General features: G+C 44.0%; 1 protein-coding gene across 1 annotated transcript; it reads right to left on the minus strand.

Annotated features, from left to right (window-relative positions):
* Positions 1-12,172: 12,172 nt before the first annotated feature.
* On the minus strand, positions 12,173-16,419 carry b3gnt7l (UDP-GlcNAc:betaGal beta-1,3-N-acetylglucosaminyltransferase 7, like). The gene has a single exon (XM_068017528.1). The coding sequence runs from the start codon at positions 15,703-15,705 to the stop codon at positions 14,452-14,454; it is 1,254 nt and encodes a 417-aa protein (XP_067873629.1). The 5' UTR covers positions 15,706-16,419; the 3' UTR covers positions 12,173-14,451.
* Positions 16,420-22,371: the final 5,952 nt, after the last annotated feature.

Consider the following 22,371-nt stretch of genomic DNA (forward strand, 5'->3'; position numbering starts at 1 on the left):
CCTCCTCCTTGACCTGGCTGCAGCCTTTGGTAGAGTTAACCACATCATCCTACTCCAATGCTTCTCCTCTGTCGTCCACCCTGGTTCCATTCTTATCTATCCAGTTGTACTCAGAGAGTCACCTGCAGTGGTTTTTCTTCCCATTCCTACACCATTACCTCCGGAGTCTCCCAAGAATATATTCTTGGTCCCATCCTATTTTTCATCTACATGCTGCCCCTTGGCAACGTCACCTGACATGTCTGAAAATGCTGAGCTTTACATCACCAACACCCCACTTGGCCCCTCCACTACCTCTGATTCATCACATTGCTTTTCCAACATTCAGTAATGGATGAGCAGAAATTTCCTCCAAATAAATACTGAAAAGACTGAATCCATTGTCTATGTTCCCCAGTCCAAACTCTGTTCCCTAGCAATGACTCCATCCCTCTTCCTAGCTACTGTCTAAGGCTAAATCAGACCATTTGCAAGCTTGGCATCCTATTTGACCTCAAGATGAGCTTCTGACCACATATCTGCTCCATTACCAAGACAGCCTACTTCCATCTCCATAACATTGCCTTTGCCTCAGCTCATTTGTGGCTGAAACCCTCATCCATGCCTTGTTACCTCTAAACTTGACTATTCCAATGCTCTCCTGACCGGCCTCCCAACTTCCATCCTCCATAAATTTGAGATCATCCAAAATTCTGCTGCTCATATCCTAAATCATGTCAAGTCCTTTCCACATCATCCCTGCCCTCTTTGGCCTACATTGGCTCCCAGTCCAGCAACATCTCGATTTTAAAATTCTCATCCTTGTTTTCAAATCCCTCCATGACCTCAGCCCTTCCTATCTCTGTAATCTCCTCCAGCCCTAAAATCCTCTGAGATATCTATGCTCCTCCAATTCTGGCCTCTTGGATATCCTAGATTTGAATTGCTCCACTATTGGTGACTGTGCCTTCAGCTGCCTAGGCCCTAAGCTCTGGCATTCCCTCCATAAACCACTTCTGTGGATGGAAGGTAGGATCAACATTCTGGCAAAATGTCCACACTGCAAAAGAATATCTGCAGGCAGTGCATTGCTTTGAAGGCATTGCTGTGCATATGTTACTGTTGGAATGATGCGTGTTTTCAGTGGAGTTGGTTTAACTATTGGGACCCAAAAATTCACCAGACGTTACGCTGCAATATACGTTTCCTGGGTTTTTGCTTATCTACTAGGCTTGATCTGTCTAATCCGAGTTTGTTATTGGGGAGCCATAACAAGCTGTGAGCGCACCTTTGCACAGGCAAATCATTCATCCACTCTAACTCTTGCTCCTCCTTTAAGCTATTCCTAAAAGAAAACCTCTTTAACCAGGTTTTCAGTCACCTGTCCTGACATCTCCTTATGTGGCTTAGCATCAAACTTTGTTCAATATTACTCCTGTGTAGTGACTTGGGACATTTTACTACATTAAAAGGGCTATGTCATCTAAGTTTTAGTTGTTTACAATTGTCTGTATTAAATGTCATCTGCCTTTGTTTTCCCTACTTATTTATTTTGTCAAACCCATTCTGTGGTTTTTGTGCTGCCTCTTCAGATTCCACTGCCCCTCCTAGTTTGGTAACATCTGAAAATTTGACTAATTTTCATCGGGTTTCTGAGTTCTATTCATTGATGCAGATTCAAAACAGTAGTGGTCCTAACAGTGATCCCTGGGGCAGACCACTCAGTACTTAAGTAACTCTTCCAACACATATTCAATTGTTTCTACCCTCAATCAATTTTTTTATCCATACCCAAGACTTCTCTTCAATCCCCTCAGCTTTGAGCTGAACTAATAACCTTTCATGAGAAATTTTGTCCAATGTCATCTGGGTATAACATATTGTGAGGTTTCTCACATTCACTTCCTCGAAGAAATCAAGGAGGTTGGTCATGCAGGCTTTCTCCTTCTGAATCCCTGTCGACTGCTGCGAAATGTTATTAATCTACTGATAATCTTCAAGTTTACATGTGATAGTCAAGTTCATTATCTTACAAGTAATTAAAGTAAAATTAATAGATCTGCAGTTGCCTGAATGTGTGCTGTTGCCCTTTTTGAATATAGACACCATGTTAGCATATTTCCAATTTACTGGTACCTCCCCAGTGTCCAATGATTCCGTCAATCATTATCAATGCCTCCTTAATCTCCTCCTTAGTCTCCTCTGTCACTTTAGAATAAATAACATCCATCCATGGACATTTTTTGATTTAGGGCCCCTTTAACCGGTCTCTTCTATCTCAGTTATAACTCTGGACAGAGTTTGTTCATCATGCCTTCTCTGATAAATACGTGGTTTGGCAAGCATGAATCAAGAGACAAGACGTATGTAATGGCAGCTGAGGCTTTCATTCCAGTGAATGGGCAGGAAATTGCAGGCAGATAGGCAAAACATTAACATTAATGAGAAATCACCTTGTAGGTCCATCTTCCACTGCATTATTGATAATACTCACCTTTGACAGCATAACTAGTCTGTCATAACGTTGCACTGAATTTTAACTAAAAAAAGACTTGCACTTATATAGCACTTTTCACGATCACAGGACACTCAAAGCACTTTACAGCCTATGAAGTACTTTTGAAACGTATAAATGTGGTGTGGGGTTTTGGAGTGTATGAATGGGAATGGAAAATACCTTTCTCTAATTTAGTGTATTAGCTACCTACTAAAGTACTGCTTAGTTAATGTTGATTTTTAGTTTAGTCATTATACTAAAAAAAGTCTTTAAACAATTACATGACAAGATTTCACATTTTATCAGTCTGTGAGCTCATTGTTTTAAAGTTGGCAGTCTCTACTGAGGTCATAACATTGAGTGGGGGTGAGGGGGGAGGGGAGGGGTAATTGGCTAGCTCTTTAAAAGTGCTGGCACAGGCACAATAGGCCTAATGGCCTCCTTCTGTGTTTCTATGATTCACAATTTTACCCAAGATATACGTTAGAGAGATCCCGAGTGGTATCCCATATTACTTTCAATACATACTTTGAATGGCGTAAAGCGTAAATTGTTCAAATTCTCATCTTCTCAGATTACCTCACAAGCAGGGTTACATTTTCTTTTCCGAGTGATTGCACCTTCGAAAGGACATATTAGCCTTGGGAGGAGTACAGCGTAGCTTCATCAGAAAGTTACCAGGTTTCCAAGGGTTAGATTTTGAGGAGAGATTACATACACTAGCCTGCCAATATAGAAGGTTAAGAGGTGATTTGATTGAGGATTTTGAAGCATCTTGATTGGGTAGATTGAAAGAAACCTTTTCCACTGGTGGGGAAATCTCGGACAAAGGGACATAACTTCAAAATTAGAGTCAGGCCATTGAACTCTCTCCCACAAATTAATCATTTTAAATTAGAGATCCATAGATCTTTATTAGATAAGGGATATGAAACCCAAGGAAGTGGATGAAGTTAAGTTACAGATCTCATTGAATGATGGAACAGGCTGGAGGGACTGAATAGCCACCCCCTTTTCCCGATGAGGCACGGAAGGGATGGTAGGGTGAAGGAACCTTGGATGACAAGAGATGTGGAACAGCTAGTCAAGAGGAAGAAGGAAGCTTACTTAAGGTTGAGGAAGCAAGGATCAGACAGGGCTCTAGAGGGTTACAAGGTAGCCAGGAAGGAACTCAACAATGGACTTAGGAGAGCTAGAAGGGGACATGAAAAAGTCTTGGCGGGTAGGATTAAGGAAAATCCCGAGGCGTCCTACACTTATGTGAGGAACAAGAGGATGGCCAGAGTGAGGGGAGGGCCGATCAGGGATAGTGGAGGGAACTTGTGCCTGGAGTCGGAGGAGGTAGGGGAGATCCTAAATGAATACTTTGCTTCAGTATTCACTAGTGAGAGGGACCTGGTCGTTTGTGAGGACAGCGTGGAACAGGCTGATATGCTCGAACAGGTTGAGGTTATGAGGGAGGATGTGGTGGAAATTTTGAATGATATGAGGACAGATAAGTCCCCGGGGCCAGACGGGATATACCCAAGGATATTACGGGAAGCGAGGGAAGAGATTGCTGCACCTTTGGCGATGATCTTTGCGTCTTCACTGTCCACTGGAGTAGTACCAGATGATTGGAGGGTGGCAAATGTTGTTCCCTTGTTCAAGAAAGGGAATAGGGATAACCCTGGGAATTGTAGACCAGTTAGTCTTACATCGGTAGTGGGCAAATTATTGGAGAGGATTCTGAGAGACAGGAATTATGATTATTTGGAAAAGCATGGTTTGATTAGAGACAGTCAACATGGCTTTGTGAGGGACAGGTTATGCCTCACAAGCCTTATTGAATTCTTTGAAGATGTGACAAAACACATTGATGAAGGAAGAGCAGTGGATGTGGTGTATATGGATTTTAGCAAGGCGTTTGATAAGGTTCCCCATGGTAGGCTCATTCAGAAAGTAAGGAGGCATGGGATTTAGGGAAAGTTGGCTGTCTGGATACAAAATTGGCTGGCCCATAGAAGTCAGAGGGTGGTAGTAGATGGAAAGTATTCAGCATGGAGCTCGGTGACCAGTGGTGTTCCACAAGGATCTGTTCTGGGACCTCTGCTCTTTGTGATTTTTATAAATGACTTGGATGAGGAAGTGGAAGGCTGGGTTAGCAAGTTTGCCGATGACACAAAAGTTGCTGGAGTTGTGGATAGTGTGGAAGGCTGTTGTAGGTTGCAACGGGACATTGACAGGATGCAGAGCTGGGCTGAGAAGTGGCAGATGGAGTTCAACCTGGAAAAGTGTGAAGTGATTCATTTTGGAAGGTCGAATTTGAATACGGAATACAGGCTTAAAGACAGGATTCTTGGTAGTGTGGAGGAACAGAGGGATCTTGGGGTCCATGTCCATAGATCGCTCAAAGTTGCCACCCAAGTTGATAGGGTTGTTAAGAAGGCATATGGTGTGTTGGCTTTCATTAACAGGGGGATTGAGTTTAAGAGCCGCGAGGTTATGCTGCAGCTCTATAAGGCCCTGGTTCGACCACACTTGGAATATTGTGTTCAATTCTGGTCGCCTCATTATAGAAAGGATGTGGAAGCTTTAGAGAGGGTGCAGAGGAGATTTACCAGGATGCTGCCTGGACTGGAGGGCATGTCCTCCGAAGACAGATTGAGGGAGCTAGGGCTTTTCTCATTGGAGCGAAGAAGGATGAGAGGTGACTTGATAGAGGGGTACAAGATGATGAGAGGCATAGATAGAGTGGATAGCCAGAGACTTTTTCCCAGGGTGGAAAGGGCCATCACAAGGGGGCATAATTTTAAGGTGATTGGAGGAAGGTTTCGGGGAGATGTCAGAGGTAGGTTCTTTACACAGAGAGTGGTGGGTGCGTGGAATGCGCTGCCAGCGGTGGTAGTAGAAGCAGATACATTAGAGACATTTAAGCGACTCTTGGATAGGTACGTGGATGATAGTAGAATGAAGGCTAGGTAGTTAGTTTGATCGTAGAGTAGGTTAAAGGTTCGGCACAACATCGTGGGCCGAAGGGCCTGTACTGTGCTGTACTGTTCTATGTCACTTGACGAATGGAAGTAGATTTATGCATTAGATGCAAATGCATAAGTAAATGCAAGAGTAACCAGCAAAAAACAAAGGGAAATCCCTCATTTCCCCTCAGCTGAAAACTAGTCATGTACCAACAATGCTTTGAAACTGAGCAAATGGCTCAAAAAATGTCTTTGGCATTTGACTGTCATTGTCCTTCACTTAGGTGGTTTGCCAATACATTGACCTGATGATTGACTGTTAGAATTGTCTGAAAGGAGTTTCTCCTGGATAGGAATTTCACCTGGTTACTGACATCCAGCTGATGTTGATGAACTGAGTGAGATGCATCACAAGAGCAAAGCGACGGAAGGTGGCATCGACAGTGCTATCAAGTGGCACTTACTCAGCAACAACGCGAGTTAGGCCACAGCTGGAGTACTGTGTACCGTTCTGGCCACCACATTATAGTAAGGATGTGATTGCACTGGAGAGGGTGCAGAGGAGATTCTCCAGGATGTTGCCTGGGCTGGAGCATTTCAACTATGAAGAGAGACTGGATAGGCTAGGGTTGTTTTCCTTAGAGCAGAGAAGACTGAGGGGGGACATATTTGAAGTATACAATATTATTAGGGGCATAGAGTAGCTCGGAAGAAACTTTTCCCTTCAGCGGAAGTATCAATAACCAGGCGGCATAGATTTAAGGTAAGGGGCAGGAGGTTTGGAGGGGATTTGAGGAAATATTTTTTCACCCAGAGGGTGACTGGAATCTGGAACACACTGCCTGACGGGGTGGTAGAGGGAGGAACCCTCACAGCATTTAAGAAGTAATTAGATGAGCACTTGAAACACTATTGCATACAAGGCTATGGGCCAAGTGCTGGAAAATGGGATTAGGATAGGTGCTTGATGGACGGCACAGACATGATGGGCTGAAGGACCTGTTTCTGTGCTGTATGACTCTGACTCTATTGATGCTCAGTTTGGGTTCCACCAGGGCCACTCAGCTTCAGACATGGTTACAGCCTTGGCCCAGCTTTGGACAAAAAAACCTGCATAAGGGGAGAGTGACTGCCCTTGACATCAAGGCAACATTTGACCAATGTGGCATTAAGGTGCCCTAGCAAAATTGATGTCAATGGGAATTGGGGGAAAACGCTCCACTGATTAGAGAGCCACACCTAGCACAAAAAGGTGATGATATTGGTTCTTGGCGGTCAATCACATCAGTCCCAGAACATCGCTGCAGGAGTTCCTCAGCATAGTGTCCTAGGCCCAACCATCTTCAGCTGCTTCATCAATGACCTTCCCAACATAAGGTCAGAAGTGGGGTGTTCGCTGACGATTGCGTAGTGTTCAGTACCATTTGCAATTCCTCAGATACTGAAGCAGTCCAAGCCCGCGTGCAGCAAGACCTGGACAACATTCAGGCTTGGGCTGATAAGTGGCAAGTAACATTCGCATCATGCAAGTGGCAGGCAATGACCACCATGGGGCAGCACAATGGCGCAGTGGTTAGCACCACAGCCTCACAGGTCCAGCAACCCGGATTCAGTTCTGGGTCCTGCCTGTGCGGAGTTTGCAAGTTCTCCCTGTGACTGCATGGGTTTCCGCCAGGTGCTCCGGTTTCCTCCCACAGCCGAAGACTTGCAGGTTGATAGGTAAATTGGCCATTGTAAATTGCCCCTAGTGCAGGTAGGTGGGAGGAGAATGGTGGGGATGTGGTAGGGACTATGGGATTAATGTAGGATTAGTATAAATGGGTGGTTGTTGGTCGGCACAGACTTGGTGGGCCGAAGGGCCTGTTTCAGTGCTGTATCTCTAAAATAAAAAAATCTCCAACAAGAGAGAATGTAACCATCTGCCCTTGACATTCAATGGCATTACCAGCGCTGAATCCCCCACTAATAACGTCCTGGAGGGTTACCACTGATCTGATGAATGGTCATCAACCTGAAATACCAATTCTGTTTCTCTCTCCACAGATGCTGCCAGACCTGCTGAGTATTTTCGGCATTTTCTGTTTTTATCACACATAATTTTGACTTGTAACTATTATCGTTGCCCCTTCACTGTTGCTGTGTCAAAATCCTGGAACTTCCTCCCTCACAAACTGGGTGGTTTTATATGAATAAAAAAACCAGTCAACAGATAAAACTCTCCGCCGAACATTTGGACTGCAAAATTTCAAGGTGGTGGCTCACCACCACCTTCTCAAGGGCAAATAGGGATGGACAGTAAATGTTGACTTTGCCAGCGATGCTCACATCACAAAAATGAACAAAAAACAGAGTTGCAGTTTTCACTCTGCTTCTGTGTAATTAGAATACCTAGAGTATGCCTCGACATCAGAGCACAACATGACAACCATACCGCATGACAAGGTGGGATGGGATAAGAGTTGTAGTATCTGCAGAGAAATGTTATGAGATATCATGGGGGTTGTAAATTTTTCATCCTCCTTCTTTGGAACTGAAATAAGAGTGAACATAAATTTACCAAGGTGCAAGAGATGGCAAGGTAGAAAAGAAAAGCTTAATTAAACATTAGGATTTTTTGTGGTATTGAGGATTCTGTTGGGACCAGAGGGGATTGAAGACATTTGATCCAAACCTTTGACAGAGGTTACTCGGCCAACAAGCCCAGGACCATAAAATGAACAAATACATGTTCAGGTACAGGTCATTGGAAATGCAACAGGGGAAGTCTACCCAACCAAAACTGCACCATGCTTCAAGAACTACAAATACACCATGGAAAGTAAGGGGAGATTCATAGAAGATAACCAAGACACAGGAAGCGCAGGAAGGGAGGAGGGAAGCACAAAACTCTGACATCTTAAGTAAATACTGCAAAGTCACGATGAGAGTTGGAGCAATATCAATTACAATGTAAATAACTAGGAATAAGAGGTTTTGGAGAATAAAATAGAAAAGTTACTTGCAGCTTAAATACTTTAAAAAATATAGATGAACAATATACACAGAAATACATAGAACCAAACATTTGTCAACCTAATTTGTGTAGGTGTTTACCCTCCACGTAAGTGAACTACTCATGTTCGAAACATACATACCTATCCTGTTTTCATATCACTTCAAACCCTCTTCCCTCATCCACCAATCTAATCTAACCTGCAATGTTGACTTAGATTTTGTCTCAACCACGAGCCCGGGAAGTGAATTCCATAGCCTCACAACTACGAAGAAGTTTCTCCTGGCCTCTGTTCTAAATGTTTCTTGGAATCTTGTATCTACGGCCACTCATTCTGGACCCAACTGCTGAAGAGCCTGCTTCAATCAACCCTATTTCATGATTTCATAATTTTAAAAGCTCATTTTGACCTGTAATTTGATCAAATTAATAAAGATCAACTTTTCAAGCCTTCCTTATTTGTATTTCCTTACATTAACCGCAACCTTGTGACTCAGCCCTTTCCGAAGCTTCCTGTCAAGTTAAGCCAAAGACTGCACCTAGTACTCTGAGGTTTTACACAATCCCATTACTACTTCTTGGCCTTAATATTCTAATACCTCAAGATGAAACCTAGAATTCCATTCAATGTATATTTCTTTACAGCTATGTTAACCCGAGGTGATGCCTTTAATGTTCTGTGAACCTGTACCCACCAACCCCTCTGATGTTCCACAACACTGAGCCTACATCCAGAGTATAATTGCTGCTCTTTTTTTTTAAAAAAAGAAAAGTTAACACCAAAATGCATCACCTCACACATAGATATTTAATTCCATCTGCCATTTTTAGTTAATTCTCATCAATATTCCTTTGATCTTTTAAAGAATTAATGTTGCCTTCAATATTGGTATCAAACTTTTACCACACCACGAATAATATTGACTCAGTAAATTTTAATACAGCAATGGGCAAACACCAATACCTTTAGGCTGCAAAAGATCACGGTAAATATTAGAAATTGCATCTCCCAAGTCCCAGCAATATCATGCCTATGCCCACATGACATTGGGTAGACTTGGCATTTGTAACTGTGATCCTTGGAGCAGGATGTGTTCTGTGCAGGGCCATTGATTCAGAGCGGGCAAACAAATCAAATGCACTATGGTGAGATTTTTAAAACTGGTGTTTGAGGAATAGAATTCCACAGGTTCACCCATTGTTCTTTGAAAAAAAAAGTTTATGCTTCACATTGGCTGTCAACATTTCCCCCATCTCTCCAAGGAGGGGAAAAGGCTCAAGAATAGGGGGAAAGAGAAAGATGACTTGCTCCTCTTCACAAGTGAAGGCAAGGAATAACCAAATTAAAAGGGATTTCTGATTTGTAAGCAGAATTGTGTTAATAGATCCCTGTCCCCACAGCATTGCTGAGATTGGTTTCCAAAGTGAGGTCTGTGGAATTGGATCTTGCAGTTTATAATCCTTCAGAAATTTTACAGATTTGATTAATAAAAACTTGATTTTTTTCATAAAAGGGGGTACTATGAAAGATAAAATGCTACAATTTACATGTTGAATTGTTGTAAATTGCATTTACGATAACTATCAGGATTTTGTTCTCTTGATTGTGCCCTCATCACCCCCACCCCCCTATGACCTTCCCAGGTGAAAGTCTCTTTTGTTAATGAATTATGTAAACCTTTCATAGAAACTTTCTCACAGGGTCTCCCTAGATACAAATCCACATCCTTTGGTGTAATGGCAAGGCTCAGCAGAGAGAAAGGGGCTCATTCACACATTTTGGCCCCATCCCAAATTCATTCATTTTTTTTTTGAAAGCAGGTACTAAAAAAGATAATTAAGCACATTAACTGGACAGACCATAAGGAGGTAGCCAATATTTTGTCATGTGGGACCTGAACAGGAGGCACTCTTGGACCACACTGTGGAAAAAAGCACAGTATTTTATGGTATTTGCAGCCAGAAAGTGAAACTTTCCTGCCTAACTGATCCAAACTTAAAATATACACCGAAAATGGCAGAGTCTTCTTAGCATTGAGGGGGTGGTGGTGGTGGTGGAAAACACACAGCAAACTGGTGGTGCCAGAGAACTTAAGTACTTTAAAAAAAGATAATACAATTGCTATTCTGAAAAGCTAAACACTGATGCCTTTCTAGAGATCCAGGTTTGAATTTGTTTGTGCTGAAGGCAGCTGCTGAGCATTGGTGCTTGTAGCCAACGGCCTGTATATGCATGATGACACTAAAAACCACTGACAGTTGATCAGTGAAGGAATTAGCAATCACACTTATCTAACTAGCCATTGCAGTACCGTTGGGAAATTGTGGTGAATATTAAAGTTACAAGTTGTACAATACCTCTATTCCCCGTGATTAATTTGACAGTTGGTCCTTACAACATAGATTTTTAAAAAGGGATCAGGGGTTTTAAAAAGCAGAGAAGCATGGCCCTTCATCAAAGCAGCCGCCAAGGCATCAGCAGCTCTGGCTTCAGTTGGTAGTACTCGTGCCTCCCAAGTCAGGAAGGTGGGGGTTCAAGTCCCACTCTAGAGACTCTGGCACAAAGCATCTAGGCTGGCACTCCCGTGCATTAGTGTAGCACTTCTTCAGTGCCAGGAGTTACTGTCTTTCATATATAATGTTAAACCCAGGCCTGGTCTGCCCTCTCAGGTGGGCATAAAAAATACTATGGCATTATCTCAAAGAGCAGGGGAGCTCTAACTGGTGTCCTGGCCAGTATTTATCCTTCAACCAACATCACTAAAACTGACTGACTATCTGGTCATTATCACATTGTTGTTTGTGGGACCATGCTGTGTGCAAATTGGCTACCACATTCTATGCACTATTGGTCACTGGCAGAGGCACAAAGAATAAGCAGACTTAAAACAAAAAGATTTAACATTTTACCTTCCATCGTTAACTACACCTAAATTTTTATTTTAACTAAAGCTTGGTTTATGTACTGAATTACAGATCATCATCTTGAATGGTCTACAGCCAGAATGGTGCCAATACCAGTGCCAGCCAGGTCTCGGAATCTAACATTCTAGACTTTGAAGACACTACACAGTCAGGGTAGCAGACAGTCCAGGATTAGCTTGGCCTGTATTTATTTGCAAGGGTTTTATTTTCCTAAGCCGCCCGAGGTCTCTCTGCCAGGCACTATCCACAGCGGAAAGGGTGGGCCGGCAGCCAGCCTGTCAAAGCCTTTGCCAATGCCCCAGCAAGAGAATTATGAGAACACATCTCTGCTTGTACTATTCCACATGTACCTCTCACAGCAAGGGTCACTAAACAGTAATCCATAGCAGGCACCTGAGCCCATTGTTTCCTGCCCACCTCAACTCCTCTTCACCAAAGCCAGCCAACTCTGACCAGAGATTAAACCTCAAACTCTCTAGGGTTCTTACTGCACCAGGTGGCAAAGCACTCCTGTTCCAATTTTTACATTTCAAAAAAAAAAACTTCATCACTAATGGATGTGGGACATTAGACAGCTGCAGCACAAATTACCACTTAGAAACTAAGATAAAGTTCAGTCCAGGGAACAAATAATCGTATAATTGATACGAATAAACTGTCCACATAAACATAAAACATCTATATTGTTAGTCAGATTTACAGACCATTATACTGACTGTTGCTTTCTGATATTTAATCATTTCACAAGACCAATACATAAAAAAAGCTGTAAAAGTCATTAACCTGCAAAACACACACACACGAGAAATACAGCTAACAATGTAAAGAAAAAAATCACTTAGACCTTTTATTAGTTATATTTCAATGTACATATTCAATTTGATCATTTTGGCAAAATCATTTCCCAATATCAAAGTTAACCTCTACCAAAACAAAAAGTTCCATACACATTTCCAATTTTGTCAAAAACAAATCTAGATTTCATAAGACACAATTGGTTTTAAATATTAAGATTTTTTAAAAAAGTTATGCATGTATAAGTAGGGGACACTTTTCTACAGCACACACCAGCCACTGTCGCCTGTTCTTTCCCACCCCCTCCCCCATGTTAGTTGACATTTTGAAAGGACTAGTCGTTCAGGCAGTGCTTCAACCGTAGGCTAGAGATCATGGAGTTAAATCCCACCACTGACATTCCAACTCACTTGCCTCAACATGGTGTACTTCATAAAAAGCAGTTTTATTTGTGGGGATGGAGACATGAGGGAGGGAGGCAGCAATATTAAATACCATGCACCTCAGCAATTCCGCAACTCCTTCATCAGGACCACTGAGCAGCAACTGAAGCAAGTTAGGCAGAAAATGGTGGTCCTGACTAATCAGACGGGAGGGACATCTTATATAATGTTAACCTCTTGAGTACTTCACATCTTAACTTTTAATTGAATATATTAATATCTGGAAGGATATTTTGTACATTGACAATGATTACTTAGAATTAAAAGTTTCCAAAGCTCAAACAGGAGTTTGAATTGCTGACAGATAATTCAGAAACTAGGGTTGCCTTAATGATTAAAAAGGTACACAAAAAGGAAATTCCTTTCTCATTTAATTTTTTCCATTATTCAATCACACTGTAAACACATATGGCCAAAATTTACATTAGATATTTGTATAGCCCTGGGCCGGTTAGGGTTATACATCAGCAGTACAATTAAGGCTGAGCCTACGACTGTCAGATCTTCACCATTTGTTTTTAAATCGGCACTACATTCTGCCAGAGGTTAAGAGCATCACTTCTTGCAAAAGTCATCTGGCTGTTTCCATCACCCATCAGAAAATCTTGGCAGTCACCACCAGTGCATCCAATGCCAAGAATGCCTACTTGAAGTGGGGCCCATAACACCAAATGCCAGTTGCCTAAAAGCAATGGTATACTGCAGCCAGACAGCTGAAACGAAGCATCAAGGTGCTACTTTGGATTTCCCAGCTCCCCAATACCAGGGTTAGATGCCCCAGAAATTCAGTCCTGCTGTTTATTAACTTCTGGAGATCAGCTCAAAAGCCACAGATCACTTATTTGGTTTAGGGGGGAGAAGGGAGGGGGGAATAATTTGTACTAGCACTTCACTAACAGCTTTCCAAGTTTGTTGCAGTCACTCACGAGGAGCTCACAGAACTGGCTTATTCAAGTTTGAGTCGCTTTTATGCTTTTTTCCTTCCTTATGCCAGTTTGAGGTTTTTGTTGGCAGGGGTTTGTGGGGGGAGGGGCAGTGAAGACAAAAGATTTTTTCTTAAATGTTTTGTAAAGGGTACCTTTGTAAAAGGTAAGGTTAAATTTGCCATATCCCTTCTGCTGTACTGCATTTTAGTCATTAGTGTCCATGCCAGATTTTTCTTTTCTAATGAATTAATGCCCCCCCCCCCCCATCACCAAATATTACCCAGTGGATAGCTGAATCACAGACCAGAAAGGTGGCATCTACCATCTCATCTGTAAAGTCAGCAGGTCCCATCAGCAGTGCAGAATAGGTGGGCACCATAATTGGCTCGCAGCCCCTGCTTCCCCTCTGATCTTTATTGGACTCTGCAGGTTTTGACAGGCTGTTACTCCACCGTGACATGAAAAAGCTACTTGGACATGTTTACCAGAGGGTAAATCTCATCCCTATACCAAGCAAGACTACCTCCAGGAGAGGGAGAAGGAAAAAAAAAGTTGCTACCCCAACTCTTTGAAATGTATCTGAATCACAAAGTCACTTGTGGATCCATATACTTAAACCAGTGAACAAAGAAATTACAGAGACAGTTACCCCTTCGTAAAAGCACCTGGAGCCACATGTAGTGAGGAGAGTGCAACTTCATATATAAGAGATTAAACACTGTAGTCCGTGTTAAAATGCAGCAGTTTTAAAAGTCTATTCTATAAAGTACCTTAACTCAGCTTATCCCGCTAATGCTTAATATCGGTGCCATTCTGAATAGGAGAGGTCTCTTCAGTACACCGAGCAAATTTCACCGGCTCAAAAGGTTCATTCCATCAGAAGTACCTACACATTTCTATTGTACATGAGCACGTCATTTAGTCACTCCGCACAGGATTACTGATTTAAATTTACGAAAAATTTCTTGGCACAAATCAGAGTCGTGTTGTGGACGGTGTCCCACATCTGCAGCAGACCCTCGGGGCTGAGTTTGTGGATGACCAGCAGGTTTTTGTAGAAGCAAGGGTCGCTGTTCATGGGGCTCATCCGGCGCTTGACTATCCCAAACGTCCTGAAGGCGTAGTGCAACTGCGGCTGGACGCCGACCTTCTGCAGGCACATGCCCAGGTAGACGTCGTCGATGGGGTAAAGCTCGATGCCCTCGGAGGCGGTCACCAGCCGCCTGGCCAAGGCTGAGGCCATGATGAAGCCGCCGCCGCCGGCGTACGGCGGGTAGGGCTGGTCGTGCAGCTGCTTGGGGATGAAGTACTTGCTCTGGTGGTTCCGGATGGGCAAGGCGCGGGAGATGATGTCCCCCACAAACAAGTTATCGCGCGTCAGCCCCTCGCTCTGCGAGGCCAGGAATTCCAGAAGGTTCTCGGTGTTGACGAAGACGTCGTCGTCGCCCTTGAAGATGAACTGGGTTTGGCGGCAGTAGATGTCGAACCACTTGAGGAAGTTGACCTCCTTGAGGGTCAGGTTGAAGAAGGTGTCCATGAAGTCCCACTGCAGGATGTCGCCGAACAGCTGGTCCTCGTATTCCAGAAGCTTCTGCAGGTTGCGGCGGTCTTTGCCGGCGGCCGGCGCGCCCAGCAGAAAGACGGTCCTGATGCTGCGGCCGCCCAGGCTGCGCTCCCGGCCCCAGGTTTTCCTGACGGCCGCCCGCCGGTCGTGCTGCTCGATGACCGACTTGACGACGATGAGCAGGTGGGTGGGCGCCGCGCATTTCTCGGGGTGGTTGAGCAGGAGCGGGAAGTAGCGGCAGTGTCGGTACAAGACGTACTGCTGGAAGCGGCTGTCCAGCCCCGAGAACCAGCCCAGGCTCCGCACCGAGCCGTTCGGGTTGCACTTGGTCACCGTTACCTCCCAGGCCGGCGGGGTGCTGACATTACCCGAGCCCCCGGCCCCCGGGCCCACCACTGCCTCCTCCGCCGTCCCCGGGCCCCCGCTGCTGCCGTTACCGCCGCTCCGGTAGAAACTGCTCTCGGCTTCCAGCCAGCCCGGCTCCAGCCTGCCGCCCCCGGCCTCCCGGAGCCCCGGGCTCACTCCGTCCCCCAGCTTCAGCTTCTGGAGCAGGGCCACCGCGGCGAAGATCAGGGAAAGGCTCAGCAACGTCTTTAGAAGCTTCCTCTTGGGGAAGATGTAGTCCATGGCCGGACCTTGCGGGGGAAGGGGAAAGGGGCTTCCAGACAGCGAGCCCCTTCCCCCGGCTGTAGCCCACCCGAGGCGGGGTGATTGGAGCGGAGCGGCCTCAGAGCGCCGGGCTCCCGGCCAGGGAGAATCCAAGCCCCAACCCTTTCTGTGCCCAGCCCGGCCCCGGGGCGCACGGGGAGCCGGACCCCTGGCACATGGCCGCCTCCCCGGCTGGAGTGAGGATGTGGTGGTGGTGGTGGGGGGAAGAAGAGAGAGGCTCGCTGCTGCAGTCGGGGTGAAGGGACTGCTCTCGGCTCGGGTATGGAGCCAGGCAAAGGGAGCTGCTCACTCGGGACTCCTGGTCATCAGACTGAGCTCGGCGCCAGAAGAGGAGGAGAGTCAAGTTCCCGCAGCCCGGACAGGACAGAAGATGAGATGCAACTCCCGTTTACCATTTTCCCCCTCCCCTTGGCTTCTTGCTGTTACTTCCCTCCTCCCACCACTGGCTTTAGCTGGCTGCAGCTCCTTCAATGCCCATTTTATGGAGACTTCACGAACGTCATCCTCATTGAAGCTGGTATGCGTCGCGCCTTTTCCACATCCAGATCTTGCAGCTGAGCAGCCCCTAATTGGGAATTCATTGGCCTTTTAGGCAGTGTATTAGTTCTGAATGTCATTTCCAAATAACCTTTTCAATCTTTTTTGGTTGATCTGTAGGGCTGACATTTCCTGTGTCACCAAACCCGAAACCTTAAAATATCAAATGCACCACAAATATGACATATCTGTGCATAATAGTGACATTACAGAAATGATTAAATCTTAATGTGGTTGTGGTTATTGATTATCTTCTCTGCACCCTACGCATTGCCCGCTAGTCGCGGAAAGCCTCGAGCGTTACTGTAGCCACAGCAAGCTCCAGGACCACACAGGCATGAACAAAACCGTGAAAGAGAGGCAGGCAACCAGCCAGAGCAATTTTCCTAGACCTACAGATGGCCGCTTTGACCAGGAGCGGACCAACGCGATGGCCTCCGATTTGCCCGCCCCCACTCCACAGCCAAAGATCAGGAGTGTTAAGATTGAAGTGGAACCACTTGAAGTTGCGGATTAGCCTTTTCAAATAATCGAACACGAGCTGCAAGCACTCACGTTAAATAAAAACATGAAGCACAAACTCATCCAGGCAGCAAAAGTTACAAGTGCTCTGGGAGTCCCTGAAACAATATTGAAAAAATTCACAGGACAGCTCCGTGCAACACCCTACACCCCAGAACCCCAACTTAGAGAGCCCTCTATTGGGACCCTTGCCTCTGCTGTGTAGCAAGATGGACTACCAAGGATTCTGAATATGGCCCATCCATTTTGCTCAGTATAGTGTCCTGTTTAGCATTCCGCAGAGTATAGAGTGTCTCCCAGACACTTCGAGTCATAGAATGGTTACAGCACAAAAGCATTGTGCATGCCCTGGCTCTGTGTGAGAGCAGCCCAGCTACTCCCTGGCTTATCATAATATAATTTAATTGCAGAATCATTTCTAGTTTATTTCCTATTGCCTTATTAAGCATATTAGTTTAATTGGGCTCTGGTTTGTCCTATTTTATTAGTGGTGCCCTTGGGAACCTGTAACAATTATTATTTTTTGTCCAGTGATTCAGTGCCACCAGTGGTTTAATATTTAAAGAGATCCTGTTTCACACAAACTGATGATTGGTGCCATTGGGTAGAGCCCATGAGGATTAACAAGTGTCCACCCTTTCCCTGCAATAAGCAGGAGGACACCACAATCTGTGACAACAAAACAGAACCAGGTAGTTGTAACTATCAGGAAAGACTAGACAGCAAGACTTCCTTACTCTTATACTCCAACCGACTTGCAATAAAGGTTAACATACCATTTACCTTCCTAATTGTTTGTTGTCCTGCATGTTAACTTGCTGTGATTTGTGTACAAGGACTCCCAAATCCCTCTAAATTAACTCTCTCACCTTTTAGAAATATTCTGTTTTTCCATTCTTCCTATCAAAGTGGATAATTTCACACTTTGACCCCTTATGCTTCCATGAAGAAAATTGCATTGAAATCAGAAGCAAAATGTCTCATTGTGAATCATTTTATTTTAGGCACCGTTGAGAACTTGTACTTCTATTGATGGCCGATCATAATTATTCTTTTAAAATTGGTTCTGTTAAGTAAAGACCTTTACATTGTTGCCTTTTTCTTTATGCCTAGTTGAATCTAAATAAGTAAATGCTGATAATCAAATCTGTTTATCAAAAAAGCCACAGAGTTCAACTGAAATGCTATGCACACAGTGGTTCAATCAAGACCAGATAGATGAAGAAAAGTAGATATCTACAAGTGGTTTCAAAACTGAAATCTAATGAAACAGTTCAGATGCATTGGGTAGATCTGGATTCTGTACAATAGCGTAAAACCATCACTAGCAAGCCTATTTTGCATCTCTTTTTTTTCATTTTCATTGACTTTCATTTCACAGTTTCTCATAACGTAACTCATTACCTATTGTTACGGACAGGTGTAAAGGAGTGTGGGTGGTTCTCACTGTTCACCTCCCAACTGACCCCAATTGTGCTTTGTTTAAAATGATGAGTCAGCCCCTGTGTGCTTTACTTGCCAAATAAACAGACAGTGTCAGGTTTTCTTAAAGATTTAAAACAGAAGATTAACTATTTATTGAACATATTTATTCCCCAAATTGTCTGCAACATCTCACACACACACACACATTCACTCCCACATGCACTGTCAAGAGAAGATAGATAGAAGGCAAAGGGTGAGGGTTCAGGGTGTGGTAGGTATTCGTGATTTACCGTAAACCTGTTGAATCTTCTGAGTAGAACAGTCTCTTTTTTTAAAAAAAAGTTGGAACCCACCAGAAAACACCGAATCTGTCCACAGTTGGGAAACCGCTGCTCCCAATGTTAGCACCTGTCAGCTGTGAAACTGACAGCATGATTTTATTAAAAAGCCAATGTGAAAGAAGAGTACAATGGAAAACTTCTCATCTCTGAAATACATCCACGGGCCAGATGGAAACCTTTGGCGGGATGTATGCTGGACAACACTGCTCCAAAGGCTTTGCTTTGGAATTTTGATATCAACCCCGAGGCCTGGGAGAAACTTGCCCAGGATTGCTGCAACCATATGAAAAAGGGTGGGACCTGCTTCGAAAACAAGTGCATATCAGTGGCAGAGAGAAAACTCAAGGAGAGGAAATCCCGAGCCAGCATCTCGTCCAAAGTTCAATTGTCTGTGGTATCCTGCCCGATGTGCAGCAGAACCTCTGGGTGCAGATTGGCTTTGGCAGTCACCTATGTACCCACCGGAACCCAAACAAACACCTCGAAGAACGAACAACATAGGAGAAAAGTGAGGAGGAGAGATTTAGGGAGGGAATTTCAGAGCTGAGGGCCTAGGTAGCTGAAGACACTGCTGCCAGTGCTGGACTGATGAAAATCGGGGATGGGCAAGGAGCCAGAATTGTAGGACTGCAGAGTTCTTGTTGGGTTATAAGCAACGTACCCTCTAATTTTTCTTTGGAGTGCACGGGTGATGTGTTTGTGTGCGGCCATGCATGTGTGATAACTTAATGGGGCCGAATTTTGTGCGGCCTGCGCAGAAACCTTTGGGTTGCTGCACAGCTTAGAGGGCACATTGGTTGTAGGGCTGAAGGAGGTTACAGAGATGGGGAGGGTTGAGGCCATAGAGGAATCTGAAAACAAGAATGAGAACTTTAATATCGAGGTGTTCTTATAATCTTAATTGGCCCGCTATGCTTTGGTAGCAATTTCTACTTGTCGTATACAGAATAATGGTAGGTTATAAGATGTGATTTGATCAAAGGGTTCAAATGAATTGTAGATTGATAATGAACACCAGGGCTTTTACAAGGCAATAAAGCAATCGAGCTCAGATAAAACGGGAGATTTTCCTGGGCTTGTGCCCAGTTGCATTGGATCGGAAAATCAAGCCCACACTCCTAAAGGAACTGGACCATCTTTCCATCCATTAATCCTTTCAAGACTGAGATTGATAACCTTTATCCAAAAAAACTATCAAGGGATATGGAGCAAAGGCGAGAAAATGGAGCTGAGGTGCAGATCAGCAATGATCTAATTGAATGGCAGGATAGTCCTGAGGAACTAGCACTAAAAATTGGGAAAACACAACATAAACAGCTTATAATCTTTATCTGAATTTGGCTTGTAATCATCATTTCATTACTTCCCAATGCTCCAGAGTACCAATTTTTAAAAATACTGATAATTTTAGAGTAGTTTTGAGAATGTTTTCATGCTAACTGGAAGCAAAAAGAAATTTGAACAATGTTTCTCTCTATTGGTGTGTGATTGTTGAGGTATCAGTGGAGTATTCATTTAACATTATAAGGATGGAGGAAAAGGTCAGAGTTGGAGCATCATTGGCTATTCTCATACAACCGATAATTGGCAACTTAACAGCCATATTAATAGAAGGCAAGGAGCAAATTATCTGTACTTCCTTTCGGACAGACAACGGCAACTATCTTGAGTCCTCAAGGTTGAGAAAAAGTCTAATATGGACTGCACCCTTTAAATCAGGGTCTGGGTATTGAAGATGCTGATTTGTAGTTGTGTTCAGTGCACAGAGTTAATTCATTCTCAGATGTCAGCTCTGGGAGAGGCTGAGAACTGACCAGGAGTCAGTAAACATTGTAAGGACTGCCACTGTATAAAACATAATTCCTTAGAGTCATAGAGTCATACAGCATAGAAACAGGCCCTTCGGCCCACCATGTCCATGCCGACCATAATGCCTATCTATACTAATCCCACTTGCCTGCATTAATTCCATATCCCTCTATGCCTTGCTCATTCAAGTACCTGTCCAGATGCCTCTTAAATGTTGCTACTGTTCCTGCCTCCACCACCTCCTCTGGCAGCTTATTCCAGATACCCACTATTCTTGGTGTGAAAAATTTACCCCTTTGATCCCCTTTAAATCTCCTCCCTCTCACCTTAAATCTATACCCTCTATTTTTAGTCACCCCTACCATGGAAAACAGACTCTGGCTATCTACACTATCTATGCCTCTCATAATTTTATATACCTCTATCATGTCCCCTCTCAGCCTCCTTCGCTCCAGGGAAAACAGACCCAGCCTATCCAATCTCTGTTTATAACTCAAGCCCTCCAAACCAGGCAACATCCTTGTAAATCTTTACTGCACCCTCTCTGGCTTAATCACATCTTTCCTGTAGTGCGGCGACCAGAACTGCATTCAGTACTCCAAATGCGGCCTAACCAACGTTATGCACAAACTAGAGGTTTATCTTATCCAAATATCTTAAACTACAAGAGATTTTACATAGAATTTACAGCTTGGAAACAGATCTGGTGTTTATTCTCTGTATGGGCCTCCACCTATCTTATTTCATCTCACCCAATCAACATATCCTTCTGTTCTTTTTCTCCCGTGTATACTTATCTAGCTTCCCCATTTTCAAGGGCAATTTTTCACTCGCCAATGGGAATTGACTACCTTTGGGAAAGAGGAGGTGGGAAATTGGGGGAAGGGTAAATTGTTTCACTAAAATGCTTAAGTTCTGGCCCACAAGAGTGGCTTCCTTTTCTGTTTCATTATATCTCCATGTTTCATCGCTTGATGATCATGATAAACCAGCACATCTTTAACAAAGATGTGGTCAGTAAGTTTCTGTTAGTACAGTGTACATCGGTATAATTTTACCCAACTCAGTCGAGCTGGCAGTAGATTGTGCACTTGCAACACTAAGTAATTTTTGTGTGCAACTGGCCAGATGGCCTTTTTCTGTGTTGTAAGATTCTGTGAGAAGTGGGGTCCACCTGCAGGTCTATGCTGGGATTGGGACCTAGACTTCTGAAGATCATGGGACACTGTTTTTTCTCTATTTTAAAGCAGCTCCCTCACAGCCACTGGGGACACCATCAGTGGCTTTAATGGCTGAGGGGTAGGGGGGTAATGGGGGGGCGGGGGTGGTGCAGTGGTGGCCTAGTATCCCTTCCCCTGGGATACCTCTGACATCTTCGGCACATGGTGGCAACAGATCATAAATTCATTTAGTACAGAGGGAGACTATTCGGCCCATCATGTCTGTACCAGTTCTTTGAAAGTTATCCAATTATTCTCGTTCACCTTTTCACCCGTTTTCTTTGGCCTCCTTGTCTCGAGAGATAATGGGTAAGCACCTCAACGTGGTCAGTGGTTTGTGAAGCAGCGCCTGGAGTGGCTATAAAGGCCAATTCTAGAGTGACAGACTCTTCCACGGGTGCTGCAGATAAAATTGGTTGTCGGGGCTGTTACACAGTTGGCTCTCTCCTTGCACTTCTGTGTTTTTCCTGTCAACTGCTATGTCTCTTCGACTCGCCACCTCCTTGAAAATGTTCCTTTCTCATCTGCCAAATATATTTGTAAAATGTGTATTAAAATGTCAAAGTTTTTCAGAACCTTAGGTTCTGAGCAGTATGCTTGATTTGATGAATAGCTTTCATTTCATTTGCACAGCAAGAGTGCCCCCTGTGGGTATTTGTATTCAAGAAATAATCTTTATCTTCAGTACTCTGAATTAGTACCATGTGTTTTGTCATCATTTTAGTATTATTTACATGTTATTTTACAATGGCATGGTCAAGAACAAATAA

Source organism: Heterodontus francisci, chromosome 37 (assembly GCF_036365525.1).
Source record: "Heterodontus francisci isolate sHetFra1 chromosome 37, sHetFra1.hap1, whole genome shotgun sequence".
In the NCBI taxonomy this organism is placed as follows: domain Eukaryota; kingdom Metazoa; phylum Chordata; class Chondrichthyes; order Heterodontiformes; family Heterodontidae; genus Heterodontus; species Heterodontus francisci.

Coding starts and splice junctions, on each gene's coding strand:
- b3gnt7l (XM_068017528.1), bottom strand. CDS start 15,705: ATGGACTACATCTTCCCCAAGAGGAAGCTTCTAAAGACGTTGCTGAGC.